We start from the raw sequence: 13,255 nt of genomic DNA on the forward strand, positions 1-13,255 counted from the left end.
TTTAAAATTATTTAATAAAAAAAAAACTATCAAAAATGGTCGAAATGGTGGGACCATCGGCGTTTTTATTTTATTAACCTAATAAATTATTTCTTTTATATTGTGAAATACAATTGTTTATCATATAAGAAATCTGTTGTTTTTCTGTCTTATTTCTTCCTGGCAGCTGGTACTATATATATATATATATATATATATATATATATATATATATATATATATATATATATATATATATATATATATATATATATATATATACACACACATATATCACAAAAAACACACACACACACACACACACACACACACACACACACACACACACACACACACACACACACACACACACACACACATTTCTATAGTATTAATTTAAGTCTCTACTTAGCTACTGTGAATACTTTAACTTTAGCAATGTAAAACGTGACTCACTTCTCAATATATATTAAGTTCTACTTTAATGGCAAGCTGATTGTTCCCAAACCCTTATTAGTGAAGGAAGGCTGATACTGGCAACAGATGCAAAAAATGCCTAAAAGTGATTTATAAAAGATTAAGTGTTGCATGATGCAGCTTTATGGCTGGTCTTCATAGAAACCAGTAGCGTTGTGGCAATGATAACATTCATTGAAATAGTATTATATGGAGTACATATATTTAGTAAAGTATATTCAATAATTACAAAAGGAAGAATTCTTTGAAACTATTTACAGCCCGCTGAGGGCAGCACCACCGCTGCGGGGTGCTGGCCGCAGGCGGGGCGTGAGGGGGGATGCTTACATCACTGGCAGAGGTCAAAGTGTAACAGTGTACAAGGCGGGAGTGGCTGTGTGTCGAGAATCCTTCCCAATATTACAACAATACAAAAGACTCAGGTTCATCTTCGACCATTATCTCACCGGCCAATCAACAACAGACCTCACGGGCTTGATATCCTTCATGTATTGTACTGTGATATAATGGTCGAGGTCGATGAAGCTAGAAAGAGTAACGATGAGACACAGACAACACACGGCATGCAGCTAAGACTGGCTACTCACACCGCTACCAGAGACAACTCCCTCGCTACCGCTAGGCACAGCGTCGCTACCCTACCCGGCTACTTACCGGCCGCGGCGAGCCACCGCCTCTACACACACACATCACTCATCTAGAGGACACTCATAATGGGGTGAAGCAAGTACCAGGAACGCAACCAAACAAAGATAATTAACAAGAAGATACAGAACTATGTCTTTAAGATGGCGAAGGTGGTGTTGGGCGTGCCAGCCGAAGAGTCACAATGATTACAAGTGAGACGTTATTATGCATATCAATCTAAGGACTCTCCAGTCTCAGAGGTGGAGGTGGAGTGTACACTTGTGTATAGTACATTACTTGTTACAGCACTAGTGATACTTGTCCAGGCCAGCACAGTGGAAGGTGATGGACGCACTACAGAACAAGGAATACGACATTTTTGTGAAGCTTGCTGCACACTACTGTTTGGAGGTGGACACTGAGCTCAAGCATTACCAGAGCACAAACGACAATTTATGGTTTGTGGTTACTGAGAGGTGTTCATTCACCCCGCAATCTTAGTTCAAATGAGGTTAGTTGGTTTGTGTCGTTCAAAGAAAATTAATACGTGTTTGCCATAAAAAAAAAGACTTTAGGAAACGTGCTTTGAATCTAGTCGAGTAAAATTCGATGAAGTGATGCAAGTACTTAGGAGAAAAAGAAGTAGTGGTAGTAGTAATAGTAGTAGTAGTAGCAGCAGCAGCAGCAGTAGTAGTAGTAGTAGTAGTAGTAGTAGTAGTAGTAGTAGTAGTAGGAGGAGGAGGAGGAGGAGAAGAGGAGGAGGAAGAGGAAGAGGAAGAGAAAAAGCAAGTAATAATAGTAGTAGTAGTAGTAGTAGTAGTAGTAGTAGTAGTAGGAGGAGGAGGAGGAGGAGGAGGAGAAAAATTAAATAATAATTGTAGTAGTAGTAGTAGTAGTAGTAGTAGTAACGGTAATAATAATAATTATAGTGATGGTGGCAGTAGTAGTAGTAGTAGTAGTAGTAGTAGTAGAAGTAGTAGTAGTAGTTAAGGAGTAGTAATACAGTGTAGTAGCATGACGAATCACAATGAGGACTAAAGATGATGATAATGGTGGAAAATATAAAGAAAAAGTAATAATGATAATAATACGGATAATTATATTAATAAATAATAATAATAATAATAATAATAATAATAATAATAATAATAATAATAATAATAATAATAATAATAATGATAACAATAATAGTAATAATAATAATGATAACAATAATAGTAATAATAATAACCATGGTAACACTCGTGGTGAAAGTAATAATAATACTGTTGGTAATAATAACAACGTGGTATCAGTGACAACAACCTCTATGTTCACTACTCAGTATGGTACAGTCCTACAGTAAAGTAACATTCAACACGGCTGAGTTCTAGGTCAGCGCGGCCGCTACAGGGGCTGCCGCGCCCGCCGCCCAGGCCGGCGCGGGCAGCGGGCCTCCCACATGGTTCGTGGCAGTTAATATTCACTTCATACTTTTGGCCGAAGATGCAGATGTGAATGTTCCGCCGCCTGAGCTCTGTGTCTTAGGAGTGTTACCTCGGGGCGCCCACGGGTGCTGGGGGTTAATAGTGCGACACGGACTGGCCGATCGAAACAACAACTTTTATATTTACTGGTTATTAGTTTTTGAAGGTTTAGGGTGGTAGGGTTTAGTTTTAGGCCCTGGTGATGGTGTGCTGTGCCTGTGGTCTGCGGCACCGCACTACAGGTCACCATGGGCGTGCAGGCTGACCGCAGCATTGTTGGGGTTGCTGCTGTCTGGTAGTTATGGTGGTATTTTAAAAAAAGTTTAGGTGACGCTCGGGACACAGAGCTGAGGCGACAACACGACACGTCCTGCGGGTGTCTTCATGCCTCGGCGACTCACACACGAGAAACGCGTGTGTGCTCAGGACAGTGTGACTCACGACAAAGCGTTGGGCAATTTAAATGTTGTGTTAGAACATGCATTTCATTAGTATTGTTTTAATATATTTTGTTTTACTTTGTTACTGAAAGACTGGGAGATGTGCAACACGAAGAGTTAATAGTCCTGACATTTGTGAAGTGAACATGACAAGGTTAGCCTCGGCACGAAGCACCGCGCGACGCCTCCAGTGTGTCAACCAACTACGCCACTACCTGGTGTGTGATCCCGTGCAAGTCTCAAATGGCAATATTGACAGCTGCCCGGAGACATAAAGTACTGAGATGAACAACTAACTACGAGTGACGAAGGCTTGCTGAGAGGTCCTTCAAGGGAGATAGACAGGGTACAAAGTGATACACTATAGGCTGCTATGCCATTTTTGCCAGCTGAGTTATATAGTTCTCAAAGAAACAGTGCAGTATGAAAGGGGCGCTGCAGTTACGATCATAAAGAAGTCAATGATTCTGTTGTCTTTATAGTGAGTCTTGTTTAAGAATGCACATAAAAAATTACATTGCCTATTGTTCTAAAAAACCTCTCAATGGACGTTCAAGTGAAGCAGTAACAAAATGTAAACAAGAATAACTATGGCATATATATATATCTCATGGTAAACGCAGAATGACATAGGCATAAAACCTCTTACCTCCAAGGGGCACTGTCCAAACGGAAGTTCCAGTGAGAGGCGAATTGTAAACAGAGGGGCCGTTACTTGGGAGAATGGATGGATGGATATTGACTCGTTATGTGCGTCACTTTTAAAGTTTTAAGTCATCTTCTAGAAACCTAAGATATTTTTAGTATAAGCTTCAGATATATGAATAAAACAAGAAAATAATAGTTATATAGTAGTATAATCATAATTAGCTGACCAAGGAAATGAGCTCACATAGATACAAAATTTATGTATTTTAGTGGGTTAATTTGCCATCTCGTCACAGTGGTGAGTGTGAGTCACAGGAAACTTTAGGTGTGCCTGATGATGGAAGTGAACCTATGTCTCACGAGGCAAAAATGTGTCCTGGAGGATGGTGGCAAGGCAAGGCAAGGCAAGGCAAGGCAAGGCAGCCAGAGCGGCCGCCAGCTGCGCGGTGTCTAGGGTCAAGAGCTGAGAGTTGAAGCGTCTCTTTCACCTACAACAGCCACACTACGCAGGGAAGTGGCGGGGCACGCGTGGAGTGGTGAGTGCCAGAGACGAGCCGTTTGCTAAGTGACTTGAATGGAAGTGAGGACTACTATGGAAAACTGTCAGTTAGCAGGCAGAGCTTCGCAGATTGAGCTAACGCGCCCTGCACTAAACACTGCTAACGTTTGGTGAAACACGCAGCGCTGCCAAGCAAGCCTCTGCCCGCAGGCCACACGCTGCCCTAGTCCTGCCCTGGACGACACGGCGTGGAAATGCTAGGTAAAAAAACCTGAGACCCGAGGCGAAACTCTTGTACCATATATATATATATATATATATATATATATATATATATATATATATATATATATATATATATATATGTATATATATGTATGTATGCATGTATGTATGTATGTATGTATGTGTATGTATGTATGTATGTATGTATGTATGTGTATGTAATGTAGGTATGTATGCGTGTAAGTATGTATGAATGTATGTATGTATATATATATATATATATATATATATATATATATATATATATATATATATATATATATATATATATATATATATATATATATATATATATATATATATATATATATATATATATATATATATATATATATATATATATATATATATATATATATATATATATATATATATATATATATATATATATATATATATATATATATATATATATATATATATATATATATATATATATATATATATATATATATATATATTTATATATATATATATATATATATATATATATATATATATATATATATATATATCCTGGTACACGACAGCAAATAAAAAATAGTATCTAGTGTTTGTCCTGAACATAACCTGATGTTCGGCGCACAAGGAAGGGGCCAAGTAGTTAACACTTTGATAGAATAATGTGTTGAGACATAAAGCAAAATCTAAAATTTTGTGAACATTGTTTGGGGGCTTGAAATTTAGAATGTTTTTTTTAGTGGTCCGCGTGTTAAAGCCTTTATAGTGCCTTTAAGGAGTGCCCGGGGCTGGGCGGGGCGGGGCGGGCGTCTTGAGGTTCCTGCCCGCGGGGTGGGCGCGGCGCGGCCTGGCGCGGCGAGGTACAAACAGGATAACAAAAGTCTTCCGGCGGGTCATGAACGCGTGACACGTCTGAGGTAAGGAAGCGGCACGTCTTTGTTATGTGACAAGTAACTGCAGCGTCCCAAGCCTGTGTGTTTGCTCCCCGTCGCGTGAGTCCAGCTACTGTGTCTCCCAGCGCCGTCTGTGTACCACTGCTGTGTTCCTCTCCACCTGCCGCCTTCACCTGTGCGTGTGGGTGTGTCAAAGCTGTCGGGGCTCCTCGACTCTGCACACTAGCGCCCCCACCTTCATGCCGACGGTGTCATTCCTTGGGCCTCACAGATTGTCTCACATCATGCCTTAGACTGCTTGACATTCCCTCACAACACTCAGCGCCTCATTACTCAGCTCTCACGCCTCAGTGCTGTGCTACCTCCCTCACCACTGCGTCCTGGCCGCAGCCTCTCCACAACACCTTTGTACCTTGAACCTGACTACTATGAGCCTCTTGGACTGCCTGACTAAGGAGCAATGTGTGTTGTGTGCGGTGTGGTGTTGTCAGTGGATGATGACCTGTTCGCTAAGGGGATGGAGGGTGACCTGAAACAAGACAACCTTGATTCGTGACTGTCGTTTTGAAGTGTAATGTTTGGTCGCCGTCCCCGCCAAGCGAGGTCTGAGTCTGCCTCCCTCACCACCGTCTGGCTGTCACCGCAGGGCCATAGCGGGCGATGGCAAGCAGCGTGGAGCCCCGCCAGCCTTTATTTGGTGAGCGCACAGCCTAGTACTCAAACTATCCGTCATTCAATTCGCAAGATTTATATATTTTATTATTAAGGTATGCCATGTTCGATATGAATTAAAGTCCTTACAGAGACTGCATTTTCAAATATCTGAAGGTTCTCGCTGCTCGCCCTGACCCGCAGAGGCTCTTGCACGCTCACTGTGACATCCAGAAAGTGGATCTTGTGGTTGCCATCTGTTGGTGCCGTTGTGTGGCCGATGCAATACTGTGTTTACTGATGGAGGTGAGTGTTTGCCTGTGGGGAGGCTGGGAGGCTTAGCGTGTTCCTGTGACACTGTTCCTGGGAATACCTTGCCCGTGTTTGGGAATCGAGCCCGGGACCTCTCGGTTCTGAGCCAAGCGTGTGTAATTGTGTGTCATTCACCATGGTCTGATCACCTGCTAGCCTCGCGATGGCCAGCCAGAACCCTCCCCGAATGAGTTTTGAGCTCAGGTGACGGATCTTTGGGTACGGCAGGAACCTCACACACACACACACACACGCACCGACACCGACACCCGGCACCCATTCACTGCTGGCCGGACAGAGGCACGGATTATAGGAGACTGCCCATCCGTCTCCAGTCCACCTGGGAATCGAACCCGGGAGCTCACGGCTGTGAAGTGAGCATGTTATCCACTCTTCTACGGCGTGTGTGTTTGTGTGTGTGTGTGTGTGTGTGTGTGTGTGTGTGTGTGTGTGTGTGTGTGTGTGTCAAGCATAACAACTATTCTTTCACCGGTATATCAGTCTGTCCACTAATATACGTAATCTGTCCGTCCGTCTACTCGTGGGTCCATTTTCTATGCCATAAATCTGCTTATAATTATGTTTATCTTTTCGTCTGTCTGCTCGTCCAGCTGTTTCAGCCACGTGGTGGGTTGTTGTTGTTGTTGCTGTTACTGTTTATATTGTTGTTTTGGTTGTTGTTGTTGCTGCTGCTGCTGCTACACCTGCTGCTGTTGGTGTGGTTCTCAGTGGTGGTGTTTGGGGTGAAGCTGGCAATGGTGTGGTGAGGGTGCTGGAAGTGGTGGTGGTCAAGGTGGTGTCTTGTTCTTTCCTTACTAGTTTGTTCCTGTGTGTTTAACTTATTGCTCCGAAATATCTGTTTCCCTCAACTGTGTGACCAAAATATAGCTACCATCTAAATATCAATCGTACATATATATATATATATATATATATATATATATATATATATATATATATATATATATATATATATATGTATATATACATATGCGTACATAATTATTAACTCCTGTTGTCTGACATAATAAATGATATGTATAACACAGTTTATACTTTATTATTTCGCTGATTAGTGATTTTTTTACTAACACCGAACTCTCTATACATGGCACCACATCTACAACCAGATAATGATAAGGAAGATTCAGATAATCTTACTTCTCGCCGTACCTTGAGTTCCAGCTCCCGCATTTTGTTGTTCATCATGATTGTCTTGCGTGTGATCTTCTCCCCCGGCCGGTTGAGGCGCAGCACCCACGGTAACCACTGCAGGAAGAGGCTTTTCACCTGCGGAAGGGAGAGGGAGGGGGTCAGGCGGGCGGGGGTTTGGGGGGCCCCTCCCCGGGGGTGGCGGGGCCAGGGAGGCCGCGGGGATGTGGCAAGGGTGTGGCACCGAGACAGACGGCCACTACCTACTGGTGCACTATGGAGGAGCTGGACCTACGGCACCGTCTTCTCGCCCACACGTTTTAGGAACATATATACATACATATCTGCGTACACACATACATACATACTTTCATACATACATACATACTTCGACACACACATACATTCATAATTACATATATTCATACACACGTACATTGAAACATTCATATTTCCCAACGCATCGGAATGGACGGCGTCTCACTGATGTACTTCCTGCTTCACGTCCATCACGGCGAGGCAGACAAACCTTTCCGGCCCTTCACCTTCACGACCTTCTCTTCGAGGAACATATATACGGTGTAAGGTCTGTAATCTCATATGCTTTCGTATCTTTCAACAAATACTTCTAAATGCCGCAAAGGAAGTTAGTCGGCTTCTTATGAGTGGTTTTAATGTTTATGGCGCAACAACCTTGTCATACTATCTCTAGGCTCTTAAAAACAACCCGTGGAAATACTCACACCCGCTATGAAAGCCTTATCATATGTGAGTGTCTATGCTCCGAAACGTTTGAGAATATGCGTCCAAGAACATAGAGGAACATTTGCAGGCACCTATAGGAAGCAAACGTTCTTTTCCATGACTCAGCTTGGGGAGTGTATCAGTTGGACTTTCTTGATGCCGTTTTGTGTGAGGCGAACTATGTCAAGGTCTGTTTTGGGGCACCGTGTTTGGCACCTTTCTGGGAGGGTGTGTATGCTGGTGAGGCGCTTGTTTTGTTCCTGTTTCACTCTTTGTTTGTTTCCTCTACCCAAAGAGAAGAGACAGATAGGCAATGAAGAATAGTATGAGGAAGGTAGCGGCAATGGTGGTGGGGAATCTTGTGGTGGAAGTGGTTGTTTTGATAGAGGTGGTAGTGGTGGTGTTGATGGTTGTGGTGGGGGTACTGACATGGTGCTCGTGGTAGTGGTGTATGTGGTGATGAATATGGTGGTGATGGCTGTTGTGGTGGGGGTACTGACATGGTGTTCGTGGTAGTGGTATATGTGGTGATGAATGTGGTGGTGATGACTGTTGTGGTGGGGGTACTGACATGGTGATCGTGGTGGTGATGTTTTATAATGTGGCAGTGATGATGGGGTTGGCTGTGGTAGTGAAGGTAGGATGGCTCTGATGGTGGTGACAGGATGGTGGTGGTAGTGACTCGGTGGTGGTGGTGGTGATTATGATGTCTGGTGGTGGTAGTGACTAGGTGGTGATGGTGATGATGAGTGTGGTCGTGGTGATGACGGGGTGATGGTAGCTGTGGTAGTGATGAGTGTAGTGGTGGTAGTGGTGGTGGTGGTGGTGATGATGGTGGAGGGGCCGGGTCGTGAGGGGAGTGAGCCTTGGTAAAGATGCAGCTTCCATCCGTCCCTGGGCTCAAGGCTGCGCGGGGAGGTCAGGCCCCGTGTGCTGCCCTGTGTGGCGGCGGCCCTGCATGAGCACGCTTCAGCCTCGAGAGCACCCGGCCGAGAGTCTCTTGTTTTCAGTTATTTAATTCTAAGGCGGAGAGCGACACGCGGCCTCCAGTGCATCGATCAGCCTCCTGGTGAGGGCCGCGCGTCCCTCCGCGATGCCGGTGACTCTACCTCTTCAAGCAGACCCTCCCTACGGCCTCTCCTCGCCTCGCCACGCCACGTACGGCCATGCTCGAAGCCACTTGTGTCCAGGCCCTCAGTGACAGACATGAGGCCAGGCACGCTGATAGGCACACTAACACACACACACACACACACACACACACTCACACACACACACACACACACACACTTTAATAACTGTAGTATTGAGAAATGTACAATCTTTTTTATGTATGTACGTTTATGTATGTATGTATGTATGTATGTATGTATGTATGTATGTATGTGTGTGTGTACGTATGGTGTAAGTATTCATTATGGATAGGGAAGAGTTCTAAGAGGCGTTCTTGTACTGGTGTTCTCGACTGTATGGCTTGTATTGGAGTGTATGGGTGTGTTCTTCCTTGGCAGCAGAGGGCGAGCTATCGTCTTCCTCGGTTCTACTTTTAACCGACGATTCAGTTATACGACCATTCAGTTATACGACCATTCAGTTATACGACCATTCAGTTATACGACCATCCATTTATACGATCATTCGTTTGTACGACCATTCAGTTATACGACCATTCATTTACACGACCATTCATTTATACGACCATTCATTTATACGATCATTCATTAATACGATCATTCATTAATACGACCATTCATTTATACGACCATTCAGTTATACGACCATTCATTTATACGACCATTCATTTATACGACCATTCATTTATACGACCATTCATTTATACGACCATTCATTTATACGACCATTCATTTATACGACCATTCATTTATACGACCATTCAGTTATACGACCATTCATTTATACGACCATTCATTTATACGACCATTCATTTATACGATCATTCATTAATACGACCATTAATTTATACGACCATTCAGTAGTACGACCATTCATTTATACGACCATTCATTTATACGACCATTCAGTTATACGACCATTCATTTATACGACCATTCATTTACACGACCATTTATAAACTAATATGAGCTCGTATGAATCTACAAATGTCATCTGTCCGAAACTATGAATGAAAAAAAATGATTGTTTAGATATTTTTTTGTTCTTATCAATATTTGGGTCTTTTTTTTCCCCGGTCATACTCTTAATCACTTCTTCTTTGTTTTCCCAAGTCATAGTTTTATCTGTTACCTTTATTATTTTTCCTCGGTGTCATTCTTAATTCGTCGCACGGTTCCTATCATCATTTTTCCTCGATCAAGCTCCTTCCGAAATTGACCTCTCTGTTGGCCCTCTTTTATACTCTTATTTATAGGGGCAGTGATTAGCGGGCTGTTTTTTCTCATTGTTATTGTTTTTTTTTTCCTTGAACCGCTTTCTTTACTGTAAAAGGAAAATCACATGTTCTTTGTTTTCTTTGATCATTTTTTTTTTTTTTTACAGGAGAGGAGTCAGTTCAAGGGCATAAAAAAAGGAAACAAATGTGAAAAAAAAGCCCGCTACTCACTGCTCCTAAAAACAACTGGTCTCTTTTATTTTCCTTCCTTGGTTAGATGCTTAACTTTTCTTCATTATTTTTCTCTATCATTCTCTTAACTGTTCTTTATCAATATTTTCTTTGATCACACTATTCTTATCCGTTCTGTATTTTTCTTCCTCGATTACACTCTTATCTTTTATATATTATTCTTAACTGTTTGTCTTCGATCAATCTCTATCATTATCATTTTTCCTCAATCATACTCTGAACTGTCCTTTATTAGTTTTTATTCCTTTTTTTTTTTTGTATCCTGTCCAATTCTTAGTCTACTGCGGTCAGTTTGTCATACCAATCCGTTTTTCCTCCGGCCGTTTTTTGTATCCTTCCTAATTCTAAGTCTGCTGCGGTCAGTTCGTCCTGCCAAGGTGTGTGTGTGTGTGTGTGTGTGTGTGTGTGTGTGTGGTGAAAGGCGGCACATTCCCAATCTCTCTACGGGTATCCGGCATATGACCACAGATGTTGCGCCGACTAAACGAAACTTTCCAACTTTTTCTCTACGGGTATGTGGTCCTTGAGTGAGGATGCTCGGCTGTAGATTCGAACTAACCACGGGATCGGTCTGGAAAACACTCATTGTGATTCCCCCCACTCAAAATTACCACAAATGACTTTAACTAATCTTAACCTAATCTAATTTAACCTAACCTAACTAGCCATATATCCATACAGAGAAGGGAAATACGAAGTCCGGGACGAGGAGAAAATATTGGTGCGACGAGGTAGTGAAATATGAATCGTCGTATAGATGAATGGTCGTATAACTGAATCGTCGTATAAATGAATGGTCGTATAAGTGAATCGTCGTATGAGGGAAGGGTCGTATATCTGAATGGTCGTATAACTGAATCATCGTATAAATGAATGGTCGTATAACTGAATCGTCGTATAAATGAATGGTCGTATAACTAAATGGTCGTATAACTGAATGGTCGTATAACTGAATCATCGTATAAATGAATGGTCGTATAAGTGAATCGTCGTATAAATGAATGGTCGTATAACTGAATCGTCGTATAAATGAATGGTCGTATAACTGAATCGTCGTATAAATGAATGGTCGTATAACTGAATCGTCGTATAAATGAATGGTCGTATAACTGAATCGTCGTATAAATGAATGGTCGTATAACTGAATCGTCGTATAAATGAATGGTCGTATAAGTGAATCGTCGTATAAATGAATGGTCGTATAACTGAATCGTCGTATAAATGAATCGTCGTATAAATGAATGGTCGTATAACTGAATCGTCGTATAACTGAATCGTCGTATAACTGAATCGTCGTATAAATGAATGGTCGTATAACTGAATAAATATAGGAAAAAAATGATTGTATCGATATTTTTTTGCTCTTAAAAATATTTGGACGTGATTTGCGTGAGTATATCGGGTGTTTAGATCTCATTGGACAGAGTAATGTTCATAGAGGAAGATAAATTAAGCAACGTAGAGAAAGATAAACGCATCACTATAATTTTAAAGCAATTACGGCATCACTGCAGATATAGATAGATAAATAGATAGATAGATATAGATAGAAGGATAGATAGAAATTCAAATATATAACTCAGAGGCATAAGAAAATATAGAAGAAAGAAGAAGGGGAAGGATGCAAGGAGGGAGATGAAGGGGGTGGAGGGAGTAGGGGAGGAGGGGGGGAGGCAGCAGGGGAGGGTTGAGGAGAAGAGGGGAAAGGGGAAGAGGGGGCGCCAAGAATTGCAACACAACCCTCAATATCGGGAAAAACATCAGAAACCATTTAGCCTTTCACTCCGGCGCCGTTCACGCTAAGTCAGGAGTGTGTGTGTGTGTGTGTGTGTGTGTGTGTGTGTGTGTGTGTGTGTGTGTGTGTGTGTGTGTGTGTGTGTGTTGTTCCTTGATGCCCCTCAGTCCTCCTGGTACGCTCTAGGCCACATTGCGTTAAAACATATCCCCTCCCTCAGCCCCCCCCCCCACTCCCCCTTTATTAATCCCTCATTCATTAACCAATCCATCTATACGACCATTTATACGACCATTCATTCATACGACCAATCATACGACCATTCATTTATACGAGCATTTATTTATATGACCCTTTATTGATACGGCCACTCATTTATACGACCATTCACTTATACGACCTTTCATTGATACGACCATTGATTTATGCGACCATTCATTTATACGACCTTTCATTTATACGACCATTCAGTTATACGACCATTCATTTATACGACCATGACACGACCATAACACGACCATTTATACGACCATCCTTGAGAGGTCCTCGCCCCCAAACAGCCACCTTTAGACTAAGCTGCAGGTGGGTGCCGGGAAAGGGGGTCATCTTCTTAGTGGTTGGTGGACTGATGTGGGCGGGGCTTAGATTCGAGGTTATCGTGAATATTGTAATTTGCATTTTTAGACATTTTCATCTACTTCGATCCCATTCTTTGTGTCTGAGATTAGTTTTAAGTCGGTTTCTCTCTTTCCTCTTGCACCCTTCCTTAATTAAACACCCGAGA

General features: G+C 42.2%; 1 protein-coding gene across 3 annotated transcripts in view; it reads right to left on the bottom strand.

Moving 5' to 3' along the window:
• LOC126980887 (neuronal acetylcholine receptor subunit alpha-7-like) overlaps positions 1-13,255 on the bottom strand; it is a 58,525-nt gene that overhangs the window by 7,360 nt on the left and 37,910 nt on the right. Inside the window, exons 8-9 of one of the 3 annotated variants that reach the window (XM_050831248.1) lie at positions 7,412-7,528; positions 3,639-3,650 (exon numbers count right to left, since the gene is read on the bottom strand). In XM_050831248.1, the coding sequence (XP_050687205.1) occupies positions 3,639-3,650; positions 7,412-7,528 (129 nt within the window). Of the gene's footprint in view, positions 1-3,638; positions 3,651-7,399; positions 7,529-13,255 lie in introns of all 3 variants that reach the window. The other 2 variants (XM_050831251.1, XM_050831250.1) reach the window with 2 other exon arrangements.

This window comes from Eriocheir sinensis, chromosome 45, assembly GCF_024679095.1.
Source record: "Eriocheir sinensis breed Jianghai 21 chromosome 45, ASM2467909v1, whole genome shotgun sequence".
NCBI classification, from domain to species: domain Eukaryota; kingdom Metazoa; phylum Arthropoda; class Malacostraca; order Decapoda; family Varunidae; genus Eriocheir; species Eriocheir sinensis.